General features: G+C 38.2%; 2 protein-coding genes across 3 annotated transcripts; both read left to right on the top strand.

Moving 5' to 3' along the window:
• Positions 1-5,425: 5,425 nt before the first annotated feature.
• On the top strand, positions 5,426-19,930 carry LOC127634715 (N-acetyltransferase ESCO1-like). 2 transcript variants are annotated; one of them, XM_052114367.1, is made up of 10 exons: positions 5,426-5,487; positions 6,596-8,399; positions 8,783-8,867; positions 9,096-9,165; positions 12,500-12,590; positions 12,788-12,919; positions 16,601-16,690; positions 16,798-16,941; positions 17,350-17,534; positions 17,642-19,930. In XM_052114367.1, the coding sequence occupies exons 2-10, from the start codon at positions 6,597-6,599 to the stop codon at positions 17,787-17,789; spliced, it is 2,748 nt and encodes a 915-aa protein (XP_051970327.1). In that variant the 5' UTR covers positions 5,426-5,487; position 6,596; the 3' UTR covers positions 17,790-19,930. The 2 variants fall into 2 exon arrangements, with proteins under 2 accessions (XP_051970327.1, XP_051970328.1); XM_052114368.1 differs by lacking the exon at positions 17,642-19,930 and having other exon boundaries at positions 16,798-16,958; positions 17,350-17,495.
• Positions 19,931-20,024: 94 nt separating this feature from the next.
• Positions 20,025-22,911, top strand: LOC127634719 (p21-activated protein kinase-interacting protein 1-like). The gene is made up of 6 exons (XM_052114378.1): positions 20,025-20,234; positions 20,609-20,771; positions 20,877-20,997; positions 21,103-21,163; positions 22,570-22,690; positions 22,775-22,911. The coding sequence occupies exons 1-6, from the start codon at positions 20,154-20,156 to the stop codon at positions 22,891-22,893; spliced, it is 666 nt and encodes a 221-aa protein (XP_051970338.1). The 5' UTR covers positions 20,025-20,153; the 3' UTR covers positions 22,894-22,911.
• The last annotated feature ends 1,545 nt before the right edge of the window (positions 22,912-24,456 follow it).

Raw genomic sequence — 24,456 nt, 5'->3', positions numbered from 1 at the left:
GTTCTGTTTTGGTGAGTGTGTATTTATTTGTTGTTGGAGGCAGAATCATAAGGTCATCATATGATGATACATATTATGAAATTGTGTAGTTGTTGTTTGATGAGTCTCTTTTCTAATTTAGGATCATATAAAGTATTCCAGAAGAATTCAAGAGGATATAATCGTATCATGTTAATCTTCCTCACTGACCGCTCTGTGAAAACACACTGTGAGCCAAAATGCTGGTTGAAGACACCAGCGTTGGCACTACTGCCACTCGAGACAGAGTGGCAGTACCAACTGAGGGTAAGGAAACACAATCACGGAACCTGGACTATTCCATATTTAAAAATAAACAAACTCTCAAAGTTGTAACAAATGACCTCACCATACACTTGGCTTCATGTTCTACACCATCAAGACAAATGACTAATGAACTTGCCACTATCCTCAGCTTTATCTTCACCCCAGTTCACTTCCAAAAGTTTTCTATCCAGAGAGATGCTGTTTAGGAAAGAGAGAGCCGCCTGCCTGTGTCTGCGATCCATCTTTACAGACGACCACTAGAAAACCTGGCTGATGTTGCTCTCTGGAGCTGTCACCACAAAAGACGTCAAGCACACTTGAAATATGACACATGGCCTTCTTATAAATACAAAATAAGTCATCTCAGATTTTCCTCAAAATCATGTTGTCAATATCAAGCTCACATATGTCATAGGAAAAACTATTTACATAAGCTCATAGGTTTGTTTATTAATCAAGATCATTTTATAAAAGCTGTAAAGACACTGAATTTCTCAGCCTGACATACATGCACATACACATTAAAATAAGCCCCTCTGATATACACAGAGGTCTTTGTGTTGTAGGAAATTAAAGAGAGACACTGACAATCAACAGTTAAAATGTAACCATTAGACAAAGAGATTATCTGAACTCATAGGCAAGGTCATCTTCTGTGTATCCGCACATCTGGCTGGTCTTCCTCTTTAGTGTATCCTGTTGAAAGCACAAATGGAGCATATTAACTAAATTTGTCTAGGAAGTTTTACCAATGACCAGGATAAACAGATACAATAAACCTGTTTCATGCTTTCCCTAACAATACGTCCCAAATAATATATTTAAACCACATACAGTTGCAAGAAAAAGTATGTTAACCCTTTGAAATTATCTGCATTTATGTGTAAATTTGTCTTAAAATCTGGTTTGATCATCATCTATGTCACAATAATGAACAAACACATTCTGTTTTAACTAATAACACAAATGATTGTATTGTTCTTGTACATATTGAAACATTCACAGTGAAGGTTGGAAAAAGCATGTGAACCCCTATGCTGATGACGTCAACAAAAGCTAATTAGAGTCAGGAGTTGATAAACCTGGCATCTAATTAATTAAATGAGATTGGAGGTGTGGATTAGAGCTACAATGACTTATAAAATCACTTAAACATTTTGAGTTTGCCATTAACAAGAAGCATCTACGATCAAGAATTGTTGCTTTGCATAAAGCTGGAAAGGGTTACAAAGTTATCTCAAAGAGTTTAGATATTCATCTGACCAGTTAGACAAAATGTCTATAAATGGAGATGATTTAGTACTATAGGTACTCTCCCTAGAAGTGGCCGTCCAGCCAAGATGACTCAAAGGGCACACCGCAGAATGCTCAATGAGGTAAAAAAGAACCCTAGAGTGACAGCTGAAGACTAAGGAATCACTGGAACTGATTAACATCTCTGTTCATGAGTCTACTATATGGAAAACTTCAAACAGGCATGGTGTCCATGGCAGGGCAGCAAAGTGGGACTAAGTGACGTGTTAAACTACTGTAAGTGAACAGGACTTCCGCCCCATTATATCAGGGCTCCCACACTTTTGACCACCGATTAATTTCCTATCTTTGTTATATCTTTTCCAGTCATTTGTATTACTAGATAAGGATTTTTAAAAAGCAATTTTGATAAACCCTATTTAAAAATTCCCTGATATTCCCTGGTTTTCCACGTCCATGCATGGGAACCCTGTTGTCGTCTTAAAATTCTCCAGTTCAACTAATGCGGTACCTTTTTCCACACAGGCCTGTGACATTTTCTGGATTGGATGGTGGAGTGTAACGGTAATGTTGCTGTGAGCATGAAAGGTCTTCATAACAGTTTCAAAAGGCGATATGAATGACTACTTTAAACACTGTTCTGTGGTGCTGTTTAAATTAGTTTAAAGCTGCATTAAAAGATATGTGTAATGTCTTGTGTTGTGTGAGGACAGAAGAAAGATTTTCTGGAGATGTTCAAAGTTAAAAAAACTCACAACTTCACACTCTTTACAGTCGTGGCCTTTCAGTTTTCTCGATTCCACACAGGCAAAAGTCCTGTGTGTGTGTGTGTGTGTGTGTGTGTGTGTGTGTGTGTGTGTGTGAGTGATTTTCATGTTCAGCTACTAATCTTAATATTTAAAAAATTTCTTCACTCATACTCCGATTTTAAATCACTGTATTCTTTTCCATAGTACCATCTGTTCATTACAGAAATTATTGTATTTTAGTGCTAAAAAACAAGCTCTTGTTTCAACACATGAGCCACTGTGAATAAGCTTCTCCATGTAAATATGATCATTGGCAAATTTGCATCAAGTGACCTTGGGAGACCCATTCCTTTAAAGGAATATTCCGGGTTCAATGCAAGTTAAACTTAACAGACAGCATTTGTGGCCACAAAAACTACCACAAAAATGTATTTCAACTCGTCCCTCCTTTTCTTTAAAAAAAAAAAAAAAAGCAAAAATTGAGGTTACAGTGAGGCAATGGAAATTGGTCCCCTTCCAAAACCAGACACTGTTTCATTTTTGACCCAGGTATGTGTTAAAAGGTTAACAGTGTCACAATTAATATCTTGAACATCACTGTCTCAACTGTTAGACTTTACACGTTCCTTGTCTGAAGCCCGGCTTTACGGAAGATGCCAAACATCAAAACAGTATTGCTAACAATGAACATTTGTTCATATGTAACCGACTTCAAAGCTGCAGCAAGTACCGTATTTTTATCACCTGACAACTGCAAGAATCAAAGGAATATGAAACCATTACTTGCTACTTGTTCTTCATCTCCTCTTTCTCTCTCTCTCTCTCTCTCTTCCTCATGTAAACTGTCTTGGTTGGTACCAGAGCTCACATCCTGAGGACATGATTCATATTCTCCATACGCTGTCTTGTCGAAGATGTCAGCAAGACTATCATTTGCTTTTCGCCCTATATCTGTTAATCAATCACAATTAGATGCTACAAAACAAGCATGTTTTCTACTGGTGACTGAGTCATTAATCTAAAGTGCTTAACACAGATAAGATATAAATCAGTTTGTGATACCCGTCATTTGTGACTGTCCTGTCTTCTTCTGGCCTCTCAGCAGCAGGCTGTGGCCCACAAATGTGAATTCAGGGTCCATTGTTTCCAAGTCTGTTCTGGGCTAATGCACATTGAATAAAAAAAAGACCAGCTGTTATTGAAACTGAACCATTCAACTTGTAAAAAGTGAATACATAATAGTATATAATATATATAAAGAAAGTATAGATAGATAGATAGACATATATATGTATACATAGAGAGAGAGAGAGAGAGAAAGAGAGCGAGGGAGGGAGAGTGAGAGAGATTTAGAAATATAAATATATACAAAAGTACAAATACAAATCTGTTATATACAGATAGTGCAAGGGAATGTAATGGAAGAGGAGGTAGGATATGCTGGACAAATATAAATAGACTAAACTGTGTATTGCACATAATTATTGCTCAATGGGACAGTTTACCTGTTCATGAGATGGAAGGCAAACTTCAGTCATCTGTGTGTACAAGGAGAAGAGGGTAGAGCAAAAATCCCTGGGCGGCCCCAGTGTTGATCCTACAGGTGCTGGAAGTGAATTTCCCCAGTTTCACTAACTGCTGCCTATCTGTCAGAAAACTGGAGATCCACTGACAGATAGAGGTGGGAACCATACCTGTCAACATTTGGGTACCAAAATCAGAGAGACCACTGATGGCAGAGGCAGGCTAAATGCATACAAATTGTTTCCCACCATGTCCTTAATAAATATTCAAATCAGTGTGACACTTTGCATAAGGCGTGGGCATTGTTGATATGGCTTCGAGATATTAAATTAAATTCTTCCGTCCAGCTGTTGTTAAATTTACATGTACTGTATATTTAGTTTTTTTTCGCCATAGCACCTCCTGAGTCTTCTCCTCCCATTTTCCAGTGATGCATGATTTAACTTCCCAAATCTATCTACCTGCGCAGATATCAACAGCTCAAATGGGTTGTAGGTTGCCAGGTTGAGGTCACAAATGGGTTATAATTTGTATGATGTCGATTGCGTGAGTAGGACGCGTTTCATACAAGATCTGGCAACTGGACAACCTTGGAATAATATATTGATGTGATTATTCATATAAAAATGTTTGGGCCACATTATGGGAGATTCTCGGGAGAAATAACAAAACAGGAGGGGGGCAGGAGATGGGTGTGAAATACGGGAGACTCCTGGGAAAAATGAGAGTGTTGACAGGTATGGTGGGAACAGAGAATTGGTTTAATTGAATCCGGAGAATAGCTGGTATGATGGTGTTCAAGCCGAACTTGAAGTCCACAAAAAAGATCCTTGCATATGTCCATGATCTGTACAGATGTTGCAGGATATGATGCAATCCCATGTTGACTGCATCATCCACAGACCTGTTTGCTTGATAAGCAAATTGAAGGGGATCCAGAAAGGGTCCGGTGATGTCCTTCAGGTGGGCCAGCACCAGTCTCTCAACTTACTTCATAACGACAGACGTGAGAGCAGCGGGTAGTCATTAAGTCCTGTGATTTTGGGTTTCTTTTGGACAGGGATGATGGTGGAGCATTTGAAGCAGTAGGGAACTGCACACTGCTCCAGTGATCTGTTGAATATCTGTGTGAAGATGGGGGCCAGCTGGTCAGTACAGGATTTTATACTATACTATATAGTGCAGTCATAGCAGGCTTGTCATTTCAAGAGTTTTCACGCATGTTAAGTACCGCAAAAGTACAGAAAACCTTGAAAAGAATAATGAAAATAATAATCCTTAGAAGAAAAATAGGGTATCCGCACTTTCAGTGCTTGGGCCGTAATTAACAAAGGAAGTGCACTCACCCTTTTACCCTTTTAAAAGAGTAAAACATAGTATGTACTGTATGTTACTCTCAACGGTGCCAAAGCATCAATACAAATTAAATAAAATAGCGACAGATTTTTTTTATAGAGTAATAATAATATTTAAAAATACAATGCATAATAAATAAATAAAGAATATTTAAATTAAATAGGTTAGAACAATATAAATTCTCTGCACTCCCTCTGTAGTCCAGCAGATGTCGATCAGTCAGTCACAATCGCAGCAGATCAGCCGAAGAAGTCGCAGCACCGGAAGTGAGGTTAAACTTTGCTGCACACAGCGGAAAACAGCTGTTGTTTAGAAACAGGTAAGTAAGTTCACAGCTGTGCTTTATTACTTCTGTTTCATTTTCGACTCTTCAAATGTTCATATTTAAGTCATATGTACTTGTTTCATATTTGTAATCACCGACACTTAAAGTCGCAGGATTTTCAAAGAGGCAGCTAACAGTGCTAGCCAGCTCTGCTAACTTTCTACTTGACGTCGGATTGAGTAAACACTTAAATTTAATTCCTAAAGAAAATAAAGTTTTAGTTTTATTTTGGCTTTAAGGACTGTTCATTGGTCACGCTGTCATGTAATTTACACGCGGAGAATGCGAATAAATGGCCAAGTCTTCTACAGAGTTGACATCCCTGGAAAAAACAGAGAATCTGAGCTGTTGACATGTTGATTAGTGTTTTAAACTTGACATCTGGTGGATGTGAAGCGTTATTTATGGAATAAGTAAAGAGGAAGGGTATAGAGGGCATTCTTTTGTAGGTCTTTTGTAGGTCTTTTGTAATGCAGTCCTAGGAACGTTTATTGTAAGTTTGATTTCAATTAATTGGCACAAAACCTTGACAGCCCTTGTCTAAGTTGTCACTTATGCAGTTCATTCAGTTTAATGACAGCTGTAATCAGTATTATGTCGATTTCAATAATATGAATTTATGCAAACATTTAATAGTCTTTAAAATGGATAGTACACTCCAAAATGCTGATTCTTGTCATCAATTGATCACCCTCATGTTGTTCCAGACCTTTACCACTTTCTGTCTTCTGTGAAACACAAAAATAGAAATAAGACAGAATGTTACTATGAAGACTGAAAGCCTCAGTTACCACTGGCACAGGTTTGGAACTACGTGAGGTTGAGTAAATGATGATATAATAGTCTTTTTGAGCGAACTATTCCTTTACATTTAATTCCTGTAGCCTAATGGATAGATGCTTGCTTGTTTTGGGTTTTTGTCTTCCTTTGACTGAAATTAGTGGGCAGAAAATAAAAGTGTTATTATTTATATGAACCCAATACATTTTCCATTAGTTTCAAAGCAAAGAACTCTTTGCATACTGTACTTCATTGTGTATTGCTTTAACAGGGCTTGTTCGATTTGGACTTGCGTATAACTTGCTTTGTCTTTTCTGTTCAGGATGCCAGGTCAGAAAAGGAGGATGTCATCTTCTGAACCTGAAATTAAGAAGACAAGGATGGATGAAAACATTGTGGCATCAGATAAACCTGGTCAGATACCTCAGAAGAAGAGGGGAAGACCTCCTAAGAGCAAAGGTTTGGAAACGTTGCAATCGAGGGAAGAGAACAGTAAGTGTGTTCGCCGGTCCTCTCGACTGAAAATGACACAAAAGAAAGGTGCCAGAGGAAGACGGAGGAAAGCACTGGGCGCATCAGATGCGGGACAGCCAAATGATCGATGTTCCAATGTCTTCAAGAAACTTGGAGATAAACCATGTCAGAATTTGGCTGTCTTGAAAAAAGGAACCAAGAAATATGCCCCGAGAGTGAAGAAAGACAAGCCTTCTGTCTCCGAAACAATCAAAACTGTGACCGCAGCATTTTTTCCTGTGCAAATCGAGCACAACTATGGGCGTTTTCTTGACTCGCAAAGTAAGGAGATCACGTTACCCCAACCTGAGAAAAACCATGTGGCCAACATAGTTGATTTGCAAACGGAACTTCCTAACAGTTGCCCACGAGCGAGCAAAGGATCAGTTGAAGAGCACAAGGAGCTGCCAACAGACCCTATTGAGAAAATTACTGTGAGTTTGGATGCAAAAGTAGATGTGATGGCAAAGTCGCCTCCACCTCTAGAAGCACTTTTCAAAGTCATCCAAGAGACCAGCATTACGAAGCACGCGTTCACTAGTAAAGACATCTCCGATTTGGATGAGCTAGAGGTGGTAAATACATGTTCCCTACAAGAAAATGTACAAAGCACCGAAATATCAGATGTGGCGAAAGTGTTTCTCCTAGACTCTGAAATATTTCTTGATGATGATAATGAGATTGAACATTGTGTCGTTGAGATTGAAACCAATGAGGATTTGGAAAGCGACTCCATCAAGGACCAGCTCTCTGCTACAAACGTTAAGGATGAAACGCTAAATAAAGAAACAACCGAAACTGTGATAGGTAAGGAGATTACCTCTTCGCCCCAGAAAAATGTGACAGACTCCTCAGAAGGGCTTCCGAAAAAGCAAGCAATGAACCCACAGGCTCGGACGAAGGCGCGTATTGCCGCCCTGGCTGAGGAGAGGGCGGCTGCTGCCAAGAGACCCCCACCACGACAGCTCAACCTCTTAGCGCTCTGCGAAGAAATCGCTGACGATATCGCCTCTGATGCCCCAGCAGGTTCGGATGAGAAAGAAGGTGAGCAAGAAAAGGAGGTGAGTGAGCCTATGGAGGGAAGTGAAACAGAAAGCGAAACAAAAGAAGTGATGTCGCCAACTGTCTCCGAAAAAACAGAGACCCCTGAGCCCCAACCCAATGATGGCACGCCCAAAAAGCGCTTTTTCCTCAGCCAAGTGTCGCTGCCTATCAAATCCCAGGAGAAGAAATTGACCCGATATCAGAGGCTGAGGCAGGTGGAAATTCAGAGAGATAAACTAACCTGGACCTGTGTTAAGAAGCTGAAGTCCGATCAGGTGAGCCAGGCTTCCTCCCTCAAGGAGCCCGAAACTGTCTCGCATTCACCGAGCCAGGCCGCCACCCCTGCTCAGCCTCCTGTCCCAGAGAGTGTGCCCAAAGTGGGCTCAAATGAACCCAGGCGTGCACTGCCTGCACAGGCACCCCCCATGCCTAATGGACTCACCAGCCCTAAACCCAGACCTGTGGTGGAGTATAAAACCTACACGCCCAGACGCAAGTATTCACCAGACGATTTTGAGCTAGACGGTCTTGAGGAAGAGAAGACCAAACCAGCAGTACCCAAAAATGAGGTGAAACTTGCAGGCACATGCTCCAAATTTTATTGTTAACTTTATTGAACTTAAAGGGATAATTCACCCAAAAATGAAAATTCTGTCACCATTTACTCTACCTTACATGGAACACAAAATATTTTAGACCTCAGGCATCATTCACTTTCATTGCATCTTTTTTCCCCCATATTATTCAAGTGAATATCAAATGACATTTAATCTTGTTTTGTGTGTCTATGGAAGAAAGAATGTCATACTGATTTTGAACAACTTGAATGTGAGTAAATGATGACAATTTTTTTTATTTTTGGGTTATTTTTGAACTGTCCTATTAGTGGCGTAGGTTGACAGTTTTTATTGTCTGTTTATTAGTTATGCTGAAATGTGTCATTCTCTCACAGGTCAAACCAGAACAGTCCTCTTCATCAGCTAAAGTACAGCTTAAACCATCAGTGCAGAAGAAACCATGTGCTCCCACTACTGCAGGTAAAAATTAGGTTGTTCCCATGTCTGTTTCCCAGTAAAAAATGAAGTGTCTGATATCTGTCCCTTCATACAAATGTAATGCTAGTTTCATTTTCAGTGTTTGTAAGCAAGATCAATCACCTGCTCTTTTAGACATATCATTCAGTGTGTGATAATGCTAAAAGGAATCTGTAATAAGACAGAATTTATAATCATAATGTAACTTCTTTGAGTTGGATGTATCCACAGATACTAAACCGAAACCCTCTCCCCAACAAGAACTTGCCCAGAAGACACAAACAGAAAACAACAACAGCAGGTAATGTGCAGGGGTGAAAAGTAAAATGTGTTTACCAAGTGTGCCGCACAAGCCCTCAAAAGTGAAGCCAAAACGCCTCGATCGCCCCCGGTGACTGGTCCTAGTATAGGTCATAAACCCCGCCTCCCCATGTTATTCAACGGGACATGAGACCAACTAAACAATTAAATTACACTTCACATATCTTTTTTCCAAAGATAGTTTCTGTCATTTACTGTCGTTTCTATCACGTTGATGTCATTTCAAGTGTTTGTTTTCAAAATAAGTTTGTTTTCAGTTATTTGATGCTATAAAAACGGTGATTGACAGCTGTGATTGACAGTTTCTCTGAGCGAAGTAGTCACTGAAGCACCAACAGACACTTTTTCGGGATCTCCGGAGGACCGAGGAGATTGGAGCTTTAAATGTAATATCAAAATTTCTATAATTAATTATTTCACACCGTCATAAGTCAAAAGTCAAAAGTGCAGGGGCGTGTGCTTGCGATTGATTCAGCGAGCGTGAGGGCGGGGCCTTGATTTCACGGCTTTACTTCCTGCTCACTACTGCGCAGGTCTGGTCCCGAAATCGCAACTGCGCAGACTCAAGTCCCAAGATGTCAGCTCCATATCGGGACACTGGCGGCTTCAGTTCTCACCAATGGAAAAGAGCGAAGGGGCGTCATCCATCTTTTTTTTACAGTCTATGCTGTTTACACTTTGTGTCAGGGTCAGAAATAAAGAGGAGCTCAGGGCAAAAATGCAACTGAAAAAGAAAATGTGGGCGCAAAAAAACATTTATAACATCTGATAATGTTCTTTTGTATTCTATTATATGCCTGGTTATAAACATAATCACATAAAATATGATTTGTTGTTTATTTAATTTTATTGGAAAGATATTCTCAGTGTAATTATTGAGATTGAGAACTTGTGTTAATGAATTGATTAAACCAAAGTATTTGAATAATAGAATATATGTTTAGAAAATACCCTCATAAACATAAAAAAATGCCCCTTTGAAATCAAATCCAGGGGGAAATTATTGCCCCATTATCAAAAAGTTAAATGCCCCCCCCCACCCCCCAAAATGAAAATTCTCTCATCATTTATTCAACCTCATGTCATCTCGGGTGTGTATAACTTTTGTCTTCTGCAGAACAGAAACAAAACGTTTTCAGAAGAATAACTCTGCTCTGTAGATCCATAAATCCAAGTGATTCAGGCAACTTTTAAGTAATCCAGTCGACTCCAGTGTTTTAATCCATGTTTTCTGCAGTGATTCAGTTGGTTTTGGGTGAGAATAGACCAGCGTTTCCCAAAATGTTTCTGCCACGGCACACTTTTTACAACAAAATAATTCCAATGCACACCACTATCCCACATAGGCTAACCATCGTCAATATTTTCCTTTTCAAGAACTTGTCCATGTTTTCTGTCCATCTTAGTAGCGTGTTTACTTTAATGTTTGAAATTCGGCAATGCAAAAAAAACACGTCACATTCAGTGCTTGCATTAGATTTTCTCATCGTCCGTCATTTTGACGGACAGGGTCGTGAAAATTCCGTCATAATCTAGTATTACCTGTCATTTTAATTTTCATATTTTAATGATAATAAGACATTTAATTGCTTTTATTTTCGTTCACATTTTCATTTTTAATCCCGATTATGCATTTATTTATTTATTTATGAAGAGAACAGATGAACAACAGCGACATGAAGCAGATGAATGTTTTTCCCCCGGAGACAGCAGAGGCCACTAAAACACGACATATGAACAACGCAATATTACAAAAAACAAATATGATTAAAATATGAACAAAACACGTAAAAAATGAACTGAACAGAACTCAATCGACAACTCAAACCTTCCTCCTGGTCCGCATCGACTTAAACTTAAACCTAGATTGGCGGTGGCGTAGTGGGCTAAAGCACTTAACTGGTAAACAGAAGGTTGTTGGTTCGATCCCCACAGGCACCACCATTGTGTCCTTGAGCAAGACACTTAACTCCAGGTTGCTCCAGGGGATTGTCCCTGCAATAAGTGCACTGTAAGTCGCTTTGGATAAAAGCTTCTGCCAAATGCATAAATGTAAAGGGGTGCTCGCCTGTGCATAATCAAACGCATCAAGGGAGACTGATGCTGAGGCAATTGTCATTAGATTTTGTGTCATTCATTTGGTTCTGGAGGCTGAACCCAGCGACAAGTGTATTTGGAAGAGAGAAAACATTTTTGCTGTTGCTTTGATAGCAGAAAGTAATAAAAGGACTCGTCTATGTTTTGGTCTAAGCATTTTCTTGGTGAATTTAAATTAGTTCAATAACTGGGTTCTGTGATATTTGTAAACAATACAGTAATATTTTATTAAAAGAAATTATGAGATATTCAATGTCTCTTCACAAATTTGGACAGATTTTTTATATTTCTTGTTGCTTAGTAATCTCAAAGACAATATTGGTGATGCAAAAACGTGTGTGAAAAAACTCTTTGTTGTGACGTCACTTCATAGACTTCAATGTATTCTGCAGAGCTGACGTGAGTCATGTGATGACCCTTAACGCCCTTCACTTTTGCACATTAATCATTGCTCTTCACAATCACAAAAGTGACTGATTATGGTTTCAAAACGGCAAATTTCTCTGACAGGTGAGGAGTTTGGATCCCTGAAATGTATATATTTTTTTTTTCATGCATTTATTTATTTTGTGGAATTTTATAATTTTCCACGGCACATCTGACAATACATAGACCAAAATATTATCATTTTTTCACTGTAAATTTTGACATCAACAGTCTTCTTGGCGATCATGATTTCAAGCTCGATTACACTTCCTAGTGCCATCTAGCGCTCTGCACACGCGTCGTACACTAGGAAGTGTAATCGAGCTTGAAATCATGATCGTGCATGTAGACTGCAATGGCAAGATGTACAGTGAAAAAGGAATAATATTTTGGTATATTCTCACCCAAAACCGACTGGATCATTTCAGAAAACATGGATTAAACCAACGGTGTCGAATGGATTACTTAAAAGTTGCCTTTATGTGCTATTTGGAGCTTCAAAGTTCTGGCCACCATTCACTTGCATTAAAATGACCTACAGAGTTAAGATATTCTTCTAAAAATCTTGATTTGTGTTCTGCATAATAAAGTCATACACATCTGGGATTGCATGTGTAAATAAGATAATTTTCATTTTTGGGTGAACTATCCCTTTAAATGTTATTGAAATGACATCCATAGTAAAGTCTATAATGCCATAGTTGGAATTTGGGGACTATAAAGGAAAAAAGGTGAAAATATAGAAACTTATTATTCTTAGATGTGCTGAATACTGTTTATTCTGATTTCAGTGAAAATTCTGGTGTTGAATATGTAGCAGAACAGCAGAAAGAGGTCAAAAACGGTTCAAAACCTGAAATTGCAGCAGCACAAACCAGCAATGTAAGTACATTTTTAATCAACTAATTTATTAAAGTAGTAATTCCATAGTTTACATTTTTCTCTTGTCTTTCATTTACAGATTGCATGTGTAGCATTACTAAACTACATGCTCAACCTTTTGAAAATAAACCCCAACATGATAGACATATTCTGGATCTTCTTTAGCGTTTTGTGACCGTTGTTGTTGTGGATTACAGGATGCTGGTCAGAAGGCGTTTGGTGCGGTGATGTGTAACGTGTGTGGGATGCTGTACTCTCCTACCAGCCCAGAGGATGAATCTCAACACCTCCTCTTCCACAATCAGTTCATCAGTGCTGTCAAATATGTGGTGAGTCAGTAGCTGCTGATGTCTGCTGCTCAGATATCTCATCTAGATACTTCTTGGCACACCATTCATAGTTATTTAGGCTGTGTGTTACAGTGATTTTTAACCTGATTAAGGGGTGTTTTAAAGAGATGTTACCTAACCCCAACCCCCTCACACCCCCTTGCTGATCGTAAGAGGCGTCAAATGGGGCGCCTTCTTTCCCGTAAGTTGCAGCACATGTGTAGAAAGATGTCCTGGCACTTGAGGAATGTGGCTCCTCCAGGTCAAACACAGTACTTTGGCTCTGACTTCACATAGACGGGAGGTTGGAAGGCCCCGGTCCAATCAAGCGGCTAGTCAAGTCTTGCCCTAAAGGGCGTTGACTGAGGGTCAATCAAGGAAAATGAACTTTGTTCCTTCTGTTCGAGTATATTATCCCGTATCCTTTGAGCATATCTGGAAGACTCCCGCGGCTGTGTGCATCCCCTTGTTGGACTCCGAGGTGGGTAGGGAGTGGGAGTAATGAAACGAAATAACACAAACATGGCTAACCAAAAAAAAACCCTAAATGACTAAAGTTGGAACAGAATGTGGATGATGACTGGTACATGTTGCATGTTCTCCCCAAAAAAGTGAAACTTGGCAGAGATTCATTCTTTTAGAATCAGTACATGCCTCTGACTAATCTGTCCCCTTTTGCAATACAAAAAGGTATCTCGGGTATAGCAGGGACTATTAAAGATGTGAAAAAACTACGTTCTGGACAAATACTGGTCTAATACGCTGGCCAGTGTTCCTATAAAAGCCTTGTATCATCCATCTCTAAACGGCAGTAAAGGAGTTATCCGTACCAGAGACCTACAAGATATGGATGAGGCTGACATAGCATCAGAATTGACTCAACAAGGTGTAACAAATGTTAAAAGAATTTAAATAAAAAAAAAAGAAGACCAGATGATTGGAACAGGAACTTACATGGTGACATTCAACAAACCACAACCACCAGAAAGGATCCAATGTGGACATCGGAGTGTACCGGTCAACTTCTTCATTCCAAACCCCCCCAAGATGTTTTAATTGTCAAAAACGGCTCTGCAGGATGTAAAAACAAGTCAGTATGCTGTAATTGTGGAGAGCAATGACATGAATCAAGCTATGCAAAACTGGCAAAATGCAGCAACTACGCAGCTGATGTCTCAGCCTCATCAAAGTCTGTCCAGTTTGGATCAAACAGAAGGAAATCCAGAGAGTAAAATGTACAGAGAGAGTGAGCTACGTTGAAGCATGCAGAGTGGTTGAGGAGTCTCCTGCCTTTTAATATAAATAATGACAAACCACAATAAAGAAACTGATTCTATCTCAGCTAAAAAGAAGACTCAAAGCACCCAAAGCCAAATTACATTAAGTCAGACCCAAGTCACTGAAGAACAAAGTCTGTCAGCTGAACACAACCAATCATCAAGAGTGAAAAAGACACGTAGTATAAGAACACAATTACCAAAAGTTAATCATGGAAAAAGTCTGAAATTTCAAAGGATATTGAAATGAAAGTGAACATAACTTCCCATAGCCGTAGTATATCTACTAAATGTAGAAGTAAAGGGCATGTACCGGTTTTACCCACTTGAGAATGAATAATCACAGTGGAACTGCTGAAGGATTAATGTGAACTTTGCTGAACTTATTTTTATTTTTTTATGAAAATAGCCAGTGATGCAGACATGGCAATAAATATAAATAAATCCCCTCAAACCCCCTTGGTAATGGTAAAATCACTTCTGTGCATCGCCTCAATTGCCTATTTAAAACGATGACAATAACAATGTTTAAAGACTCCACAGAGTTTAATAGATAATGACATTTATTATTAATATTGTTAATGAGTAATGTTAATATAAATAATATAGCTAATTAGTCTAATTGTTGGTTTCTTACAGTTGCCAAGCAACAAAACAATTAGAGATCATTAATGAGTGATTGATTGAAGCGCTAAAGGAATATTCCAGGTTCAACACAAGTTAAAGGGATAGTTCACCCAAAAATGAAAATTCTTTCATTGTTCTCATCTCACCCTCATAATATCCCAGATGTGTATGACTGATTTTCTTCCCCAGAACACATTTGAAGATAATAAAAAAAAAATAATAATTATATATATGGATGGTGATATGACTTTTGAAGCTCTAAAAAGAACAGACAGTCAGCATAACCTTCATCGATACAACTCCAGCTGTTTAATGAATGTCTTCTAAAGTGATATGATCACTTTTGGTGCGAAAAAGATAAATATTTAAGTACTATTTAAACTCAAAATTATCGCTTCCGGTCAGCAGCGGCAGGTGTGTATGTGAGATGTAATCACGTTGACATGTTCAAATGAGAACTGATGCATGTGCATCACAGCCGGAAGAGCAGCGCTGTTTACAACTGAGTAAGAGAATTGTGCACAGTAGCATTGTTGGTTTTGGTTTAGATCTGTATTTGTATCGTTTGTTTACTCAAAATGGTGCGTTTGTGTGCTGCTTATCCTGGATGTCTCAACCGAGTGGAGAATGTGAGATACCTCTGTATCATGACAAAGTGAATACATCACATGAGAGACTGCGTGACCTCCACCCTCTCTTGAACCAAACCCTCACGTTGGATTATAGTCAAAAAGTACATAAATATTGATATTTTTAGCACCAAAAGTGATGGTGTGGCTTTTAGAAGACTTTCATTTAACAGTTGGAGTTGTATCGATGACGTTTATGCTGACTGTCTGTAATTATAATTTTATTAGTTTTTTTTTAGCTTCAAAAGTCATATCACCATCCACTTGCATTTTAAGGACCTACTGAGCATAGCTATTTTCTTCAAATGTGTTCTGCTGATGAAAGAAAGTCATACACACCTGGGATATCATGAGGGTGAGTAAATAATGAGAGAATTTCAATTTTTGGGTGAACTATCCCATTTAAGCTCAATCTACAGCATTTGCGGCGAAATGTTGGTTACCAAAAAAAGTTATTTCGACTCGTCTCTCATTTTCCGATGTTACAGTGAGGCACTTACAATGGAAGTAAATGGGGGTCCATTTTTAGAGGGTTTAAACACAGCAATGTGAAGCTTGTAATTTTATTAAAGCACTTGCATTCATTCTTCTTATAAATGTATATATTATTTGTGTTGTTGTTTAAATCCTTGTGTTTTGCGTTTTTGGCAGTAAAGTTGTTAAATTGGATATAACTTTACACCGAAAAGGTTAGTAAGCAATTTTAGCACACCAAAATCATGTTAACAACCATATTGTTCATGTCTTCTGACAATATTTTTGAAACGGTAAGTATTTTAAAGTTTACAGATTTTTTTACTTCCATTGCAAGTGCCTACCTGTCACCCAGATATTTGGCTTCTTTTAGTTGGTAAGGAGTTTACCATGAGTTGAGTTTGAGTTGACTTGAAAACAAGTCAACATATTTTTTGGTGGTAATCAACATTGTGTCACAAATGCTGTCTATTGAGCTTACCTTGTATCGAACCCAAAATATTCCTTAAATACAGAATTTTCTTCATATGCAGTCACAGGTATGTGTATATTGGCTGTTTGACATGTGACCAAAACTATGCATTATATACTTTAGATTTTAGAATAAGTATTATGATCTCTCAAAATAACCAGATGTCTTTGTCTCAAAATCACTCTGGTAATATCTGTCCCAGGGCTGGAAGAAAGAGAGAATTCTAGGAGAGTATCCAGATGGCAAGATCATTCTTGTACTCCCTGACGACCCAAAGTACGCACTAAAAAAGGTATGCTGTGTTTCCTATTATATTTTCTTTCACTGCCTCTTGAACCACCTGTTGCAGCCAAGCATCACAATTATAACACTTCTAATAGCTTTTTGTCTGTCTTTCAGGTTGAGGAGATCAGGGAAATGGTGGACAATGACTTGGGCTTCCAACAAGTGGAGACCAAGGTCCCTTCACAGAGCAAAACCTTCCTTTTCATTTCAAACGATAAGAAAGTAGCAGGCTGCCTTATCGCCGAGCACATCCAAGAGGTCAGCTGAATAGACAGGTGTTTAATAATATGTTTATTGGCATATATCTCTATTAATGTTTTACAGCCCTATTTTTGGAATGTTTTTAATATTGGAACAAATGATGTCACAAAGTCCACTTCAAATCTCTGTTGCTAATATGTTATGATAACTATAGGCTGCATACTGTAAGTTCTACACATCGCCTACCAATGTTGCTACTTCACCTAACACATTTTGTCATTTAAATCCATTTACCAGAATTCTGCCATTTTTGCCACCACAATTAGTATATGAAATGTGGCCGAAAAAGCATGTAGATTTCATGCAGGCCTATTAATGACCGATTAAAGATATTATATAGTGTTACCTCTTGGTGATATGTTCACCGTAGTCTTTCTGATTGGTTGTTTTGATTGATGTGTGCAGGGCTACAGGGTTATAGAGGAGTCTGTGTCGGAGGGATCGGAAGGAGAGAAGGTGATGTTTGAGCGTCAGAGGGCCTGGTGCTGCTCTACGGTTTCTGAACCGGCACTCTGCGGCATCAGCCGCATCTGGGTGTTCAGTATGATGAGACGGAGAGGCATCGCGTCACGCATGATTGAGTGCCTCAGGTAAAGAAGGAAGAGATTTGAATAGAAACAGTCCTAATGAATAAAAACAGTCTTATGAGAAACATGACTTTAAACATAAATGCTTTCTTTTTCCTTTCCTTCTCCAGGAATAATTTTATCTATGGGTCTCATCTAAGTAAAGATGAAATCGCTTTCTCAGATCCCACGCCTGACGGAAAACTTTTCGCCACACATTACTGTGGAACCTCTAAGTTTCTGGTCTACAACTTTGTCAGTGGCAATCGCTCAACCTGACATGACATGACAACAGTGTTTAGTTTGCAAATATTTTCTTTTGAGAAAAGGACTGGACTAAGAAAACCTTTATTTCACTATTCCAAACTGAAGTGAGAGAACACAAGAAAGAAACAGAAACATCATAGGATGTTTTTAAAGGCTCTTTCTGCTAAGACTGGCGATCCTCACCAGAGATGTAGAGTGCAACATTAGACGTTAATCTATCCCCTCACGTTGGCCAGTTGACACATTTTAAATAAGACTACACAGTAGCTTACACCCGTTGCATTGTCTGGTAAAAGACATCTGAAATGTTCTCTCAGGTTTAGGTTGCAGCCTGTCTTAGGACTCTCCGTTTAGTGAAGCCATGTTGTCCAGTGCACAAATGCAAATTCAGTGTGCTTCTTCCTAAAACATACTGGAAGATGTGTGAACTTTACTACTGTAAGCAATGCCTCGGCCAGGAGGCGACATCTTCTGAATCTCAGGTAGAAAATCATGAATTTGTCATCAGAAACACCCTTTAACCCCTACACAATGTCAACCATTTTAAAAAAGAGTGTATTTTCATGATACATTGTTTTCCATGTGCATTTTAAAGAGGTTTACATGCATGGCATTGACAGATGATTTCATACAAGTCGCTGGGATCGCACAGCACTGTGAAGAATTAATTTGATTAATTTGTTTCTAAAACATGAGTTTAATAATCCAGTGTTTGCCAAGTCATAGTATTCCATCTCATTTTGGAAGGATTTTGTGTATGTATATGTATTTTGATTGAATTATATTAATTTACCCCGGAAATGACTATATATATATATATATATATATATATATTTTTTTTTATCTGTACATCACTTTGTGAACATTGACACAAAGTCTTAAAATCACTTTAAAGAACGCTTTGTTCAGTTTATAAAAATATCAAGATTAATACAATTTGTCTACGTGCAATAATACATTTTATAAGCCTCATTAATCCATCAGAACAACCGGGTTAATAATATTCCAATACCTGGAATATTTTATCATCATTCTTTACAAACTGAAGAATAACTTTTAGGTTTTTACATTATTGGTCAAACAATATATTCTTAAAGGGATAGTTCACCCAGAAATATAAATTCTCTCATCGTTCACTCACCCTCATGCCATCTCAGATGTGTTTGACTTGCTTTCTTTTGCAGAATGCAAATTAGGATTTTTAAGAAGAATATTTCAGCTCTGTAGGTCCATATGATGAATGGTGAACAGAACTTTGAAGCTCCAAAAGGCACATAAAGGCAGCTTAAAAGTTATTCATACGACTCCAGCGGTGTCATTATTTAAGTCCTATTTTTACTATAAATCTTCACTTTCACAGTCTTTTGTTTTTTTTGGCAATGCGCATTCCTCCTGCATATTGGCACCAAAAAGGACTTAAATATTGACTGATGTCTCACCCACATCGATCATATGGTTTCAAAAGATATGGATTTTACCACTGGAGTCTTATGGATTACTATTATGCTGCCTTTATATGCTTTTTGAAGCTTCAAAGTTGTAGACCATGTTGGCATGTTTTGTATGGACCTACAGAGCTGAGATATTTTTCTAAATATCTTCATTTGTGTTCTGAACAAGAAAGAAAGTCATACATGTCTGGGATGACATGAGGGTGAGTAATTGATGAGAAATGTTTCATTTTGGTGTGAACTATACCTTTAAGCATATAGTAAACTTGAGAGAATTACCCAGCATTCAGCAGCCACCTTCAGTGTTTAGGCAAATCTATTGTCGGCCCTCTGTTTTGTTCTAAAATAACTAAATGTATGTTCCTTAGGCATGACTGACAACTGGACTGAAATTTGGTAAGAAACAAAAGAACAAGTCAAATAATAAACTCCAGAGTGTTTTACATGGTAAATAGTCATGATACTGAATCTCATGACAATGCCAGGGCTGTAAAAAAAAAAAAAAACTTTTTAGATATTTTCTGTAAATAACAAAGTTGTATAAATTTGCAGTAAACTTAATATTCGAAAAAAATGCATGGAAAATCAAATGACAGAAATTATTTGTGTTTTATTCAATGGCTTGGCGAGGCCAAGTTCTTATTTCTGATCTTTGTCTCATCTTTTTCACTATTATTTTTTTTTTTTATAATAAAAATCTTAACCAGCTCTGAGGACGTGCAAAGGGACTTTTATTATGAAATGTCTCTTTTCCGGTGGGCGTATCATTAAAAATCACATATGTCTGCCCACACGTTGCTGTGGGCATGAGTAACAGTATTGAGATACTTTAAACTTGTATCTGATTATAACAGCTACGTATAACGTGTTTAATTACCCTGTTATAAATTAATGAGAGTCTCTCGACTCGTGTTTTTTAGTCATTATGGGCGATCATGTTGAGTTGGTCGCTGGCTGTTATGAGCAGATAGTTTTTGGTTATCGACGTGTATGCAAAGGTGAAGATGTAATTCTTTTTTTTTTTAATAAGTTAAATAAATTATTTTTGTTATTTCCTATAGTCCTAATGGACAATGACAGTGAATGGTAACAGCAGATAAATCTATTTGTTTCAGTTCATTTGCATTATCTTGAGGTCAAGATTACATTATATTTTGGTTTTGGTCTCGATTTAAACTGTCAAAATAGTTTTTTTACCCATATGTTTATATGTAACCGTTCAATTACAGTTATAATTAATTATTACAGTGAGGGATGGTTCACCCAAAAACGAAAATTCTGTCATTATAAGGGTAAATGGTGACTGAATTTACTTCGAGTTAACTATCCCTATAATTCAGGCAGTATTTCAGATATGATCTAATTTATCCTCTATTTTAGGAGTGGACACTTGTGCCCAACTTTACACACCATGCACACACAGCATCACTCACTGCGGTTGCATCCAATAATCAATTCATCGCCACTGGAAGCAAAGATGAAACCATTCAGTTATATGACATGAGCATGAAAACTGAGCATGGAGCCTTGTTGCACCATGATGGTGAGGTTTATTATAATCCTACATATTAGGATAATTCTGCATGTTATATTTAAATAAAGCACCAGCCTTGGAGTTGCACCTATTAAAACACCACATTCTGGGCAGGTACCATCTTGTGTCTGGAGTTCTGCAGGTCGTCACATTTACTCAGCGGAGGAGAAGATGGTCTTATCTGTGTGTGGAACACCAAAAAATGGGAATGTCTAAAGTCCATCAAAGCTCATAAGTAATGGCTCTGAAGTATGCTCAACACATATTAAGTATGTGCATTTATTGTGTAGTGAACACATTCAACGATTTAAATGATTATATTCTGGGTATCTTTTCTTAGGGGTCATGTTACATCACTGTCTGTACACCCGTCTGGGAAACTGGCACTCTCTGTCGGATCGGCAAGTAACCAAGTTGAATATAGAACTTGGGTTGAATTTTAATTTTTAATATGTATATTCATATTATATATTTTATATATATATTCAATTCAATGGGGCTTTATTGGCATGAATGTAAATAATACAATATTGCCAAAGCAGTATATATATACACTCACCTAAAGGATTATTAGGAACACCTGTTCAATTTCTCATTAATGCAATTATCTAATCAACCAATCACATGGCAGTTGCTTCAATGCATTTAGGGGTGTGGTCCTGGTCAAGACAATCTCCTGAACTCCAAACCGAATGTCAGAATGGGAAAGAAAGGTGATTTAAGCAATTTTGAGCGTGGCATGGTTGTTGGTGCCAGACGGGTCGGTCTGAGTATTTCACAATCTGCTCAGTTACTGGGATTTTCACGCACAACCATTTCTAGGGTTTACAAAGAATGGTGTGAAAAGGGAAAAACATCCAGTATGCGGCAGTCCTGTGGGCGAAAATGCCTTGTTGATGCTAGAGGTCAGAGGAGAATGGGCCGATTGATTCAAGCTGATAGAAGAGCAACTTTGCCTGAAATAACCACTCGTTACAACCGAGGTATGCAGCAAAGCATTTGTGAAGCCACAACACGCACAACCTTGAGTCGGATGGGCTACAACAGCAGAAGACCCCACCGGGTACCACTCATCTCCACTACAAATAGGAAAAAGAGGCTACAATTTGCAAGAGCTCACCAAAATTGGACAGTTGAAGACTGGAAAAATGTTGCCTGGTCTGATGAGTCTCGATTTCTGTTGAGACATTCAGATGGTAGAGTCAGAATTTGGCATAAACAGAATGAGAACATGGATCCATCATGCCTTGTTACCACTGTGCAGGCTGGTGGTGGTGGTGTAATGGTGTGGGGGATGTTTTCTTGGCACACTTTATGCCCCTTAGTGCCAATTGGGCATCGTTTAAATGCCACGGCCTACCTGAGCATTGTTTCTGACCATGTCCATCCCTTTATGGCCACCATGTACCCATCCTCTGATGGCTACTTCCAGCAGGATAATGCACCATGTCACAAAGCTCGAATGATTTCAAATTGGTTTCTTGAACATGACAATGAGTTCACTGTACTAAAATGGCCCCCACAATCACCAGATCTCAACCCAATAGAGCATCTTTGGGATGTGGTGGAACGGGAGCTTCGTGCCCTGGATGTGCATCCCACAAATCTCCATCAACTGCAAGATGCTATTATTAGTCCTATTTTAGTATTAGTGTTTTTTTACTACACCATCCCCCTTCAAATGTATTTACAAATCGACCACTGCATATAAGAACACTAAAATAATACACAGGCACAATGTTTTTTAGCCAGTGGTGCTGCTTTACTCGGACAATTTTCATTTTACTTTCCTCATTTCTCCCCTTAGGATTTGGCCACCCCTTCCATGCTTGGCCAGGTGAACACCACTGCCAGACTGTCCTGTCTATCTGTTTGGATACCTGGGGAAGAGAATGAGACCCCTGCCAAACTGTCTGCAACCTCTAAGAGTATGTCTTACAAACACTGTAACGCTTAATAAAGAACCACATATTGAAAATGTATTAATACGGATGTCTCCTTTCTCAAAACAGCTGTTGCGGAGTCCCCTATGCCAGCCAATGCTAAAAGGGTGAGGATCACAGGTGAGGAGGTGATTATACAGGAGGAAAGCAGCGCCACGAAACAAGGAAAAAAGAAAAAAAAGACATAAAGTGCAATAAACTTTTTTTATTTACATTTTTGGTGTTATCTCGTCATTTACACCTTTCATGTCTGTAGTTACTTGCTGTATAGTGAAGTTACATGTTAGCATTGGCGTAACCAAGGGTGGGCCTGGGCCACACAAATTAGACCAATACTCACCCAGAATATTAAAGATTATTCTTTGACTTAAAATACATATTGATGAAATAGTTTAAAAATGCATCAATTCTGATTCTGAAAGTGTGAAAGAACTGTTTGGATGCAGCTCTTTTCTGTTATTAAAGAACAATTAAAAAAAAAAAAAATGGCCCATCCATTTTGTATTTTTTTTTATTGATTTTTGTAAAGGTAATACAAAAATGCAGAGAAATATGCCAAATGTCTGTCATATCATATTACAAAAAAAGAAATGACATATATATATATATATATATATGTATATATATATACACTCACACTGGAGGCCAAAAGTTTGGAATAATGTACAGATTTTGCTGTTTCGGAAGGAAATTGGTTCTTTAATTCACCAAAATGGCATTCAACTGATCACAATGTATAGTCAGGACATTACTGATGTAAAAAACAGCACCATCACTATTTGAGAAGTCATTTTTGATCAAATCTAGACAACAGCATCACTCCAACACTTTATCCTTGAGTAATCATGATAAATTGATCATTTGGTACTAGAAAATCACTTGCCATTATATGAAACAGTTGAATGCTGTTTGGTTCATTAAATGAAGCTTAACATTGTCTTTGTGTTTGTTTTTTGAGTTGCCACAGTGTGCAATAGACTGGCATGTCTTATGGTCAAACAGCTTTCTCTAGAAACTCATCAGTCAATCATTGTTTTGAGGAATGAAGGCGACACAATGCTTGAAATTTCCAAAAAATAAATAAATGAAGAGTTCATACAAAGGTGTACACTACAGCCTTCAAAAGTCAAAGCACAACTGGCTGTAACGAGGACAGAAAGAGATGAGGAAGACCAGATGTGCAACTAAACAAGAGGATAAGTACATCAGAGTCTCTAGTTTGAGAAATAGACACCTCACATGTCCTCAGCTGACAGCTTCATTGAATTCTACCTGCTCAACACCAGTTTCATGTACAACAGTAAAGAGAAGACTCAGGGGTGCAGGCATTATGGGAAGAACTGCAAAGAAAAAGACACTTTTGAAACAGAAAAAAAGAAAAGGTTAGAGTGGGCAAAGAAACACAGACATTGTACAACGGATAATTGGAAAAGAGTGTTATGGATCTTAACCCCATTGAGCTTTTGTGGGATCAGGCAGACTTTAAGGTGCGTGAGAAGTGCCTGACAAGACAGACACATCTATGGCAAGTGCTACAGGAAGTGTGGGGTGAAAGGTCACCTGAGTATCTGGACAAATTGACCGCTAGAATAACAAGGATCTGCAAAGCTGTCATTGCTGCTAGTGGGGAATTTTTTTATTAAGAATTAATTGTAAAAAATAGTTCACGTTATTTATGTGAACTATACATTGTGATCAGTTGAATGCCACTTTGGTGAATAAAAGTACCAATTTTTTTCCATCCATCTATC

The sequence above is a fragment of the Xyrauchen texanus genome, chromosome 42 (genome assembly GCF_025860055.1).
Source record: "Xyrauchen texanus isolate HMW12.3.18 chromosome 42, RBS_HiC_50CHRs, whole genome shotgun sequence".
In the NCBI taxonomy this organism is placed as follows: domain Eukaryota; kingdom Metazoa; phylum Chordata; class Actinopteri; order Cypriniformes; family Catostomidae; genus Xyrauchen; species Xyrauchen texanus.
This window is presented reverse-complemented; position numbering and strand designations above follow the sequence as displayed.

Excerpts from the sequence above, each read along its gene's own strand:
- LOC127634715 (XM_052114367.1), top strand. The coding sequence starts at position 6,597 with ATGCCAGGTCAGAAAAGGAGGATGTCATCTTCTGAACCTGAAATTAAG. Across the intron at positions 12,920-16,600 it reads TCAGTGCTGTCAAATATGTG|GGCTGGAAGAAAGAGAGAAT; the intron begins GTGAGTCAGTAG and ends TATCTGTCCCAG. Across the intron at positions 16,691-16,797 it reads CAAAGTACGCACTAAAAAAG|GTTGAGGAGATCAGGGAAAT; the intron begins GTATGCTGTGTT and ends TCTGTCTTTCAG.
- LOC127634719 (XM_052114378.1), top strand. The coding sequence starts at position 20,154 with ATGGGCGATCATGTTGAGTTGGTCGCTGGCTGTTATGAGCAGATAGTT. Across the intron at positions 20,772-20,876 it reads AGCCTTGTTGCACCATGATG|GTACCATCTTGTGTCTGGAG; the intron begins GTGAGGTTTATT and ends CATTCTGGGCAG. Across the intron at positions 22,691-22,774 it reads ACTGTCTGCAACCTCTAAGA|CTGTTGCGGAGTCCCCTATG; the intron begins GTATGTCTTACA and ends TTCTCAAAACAG.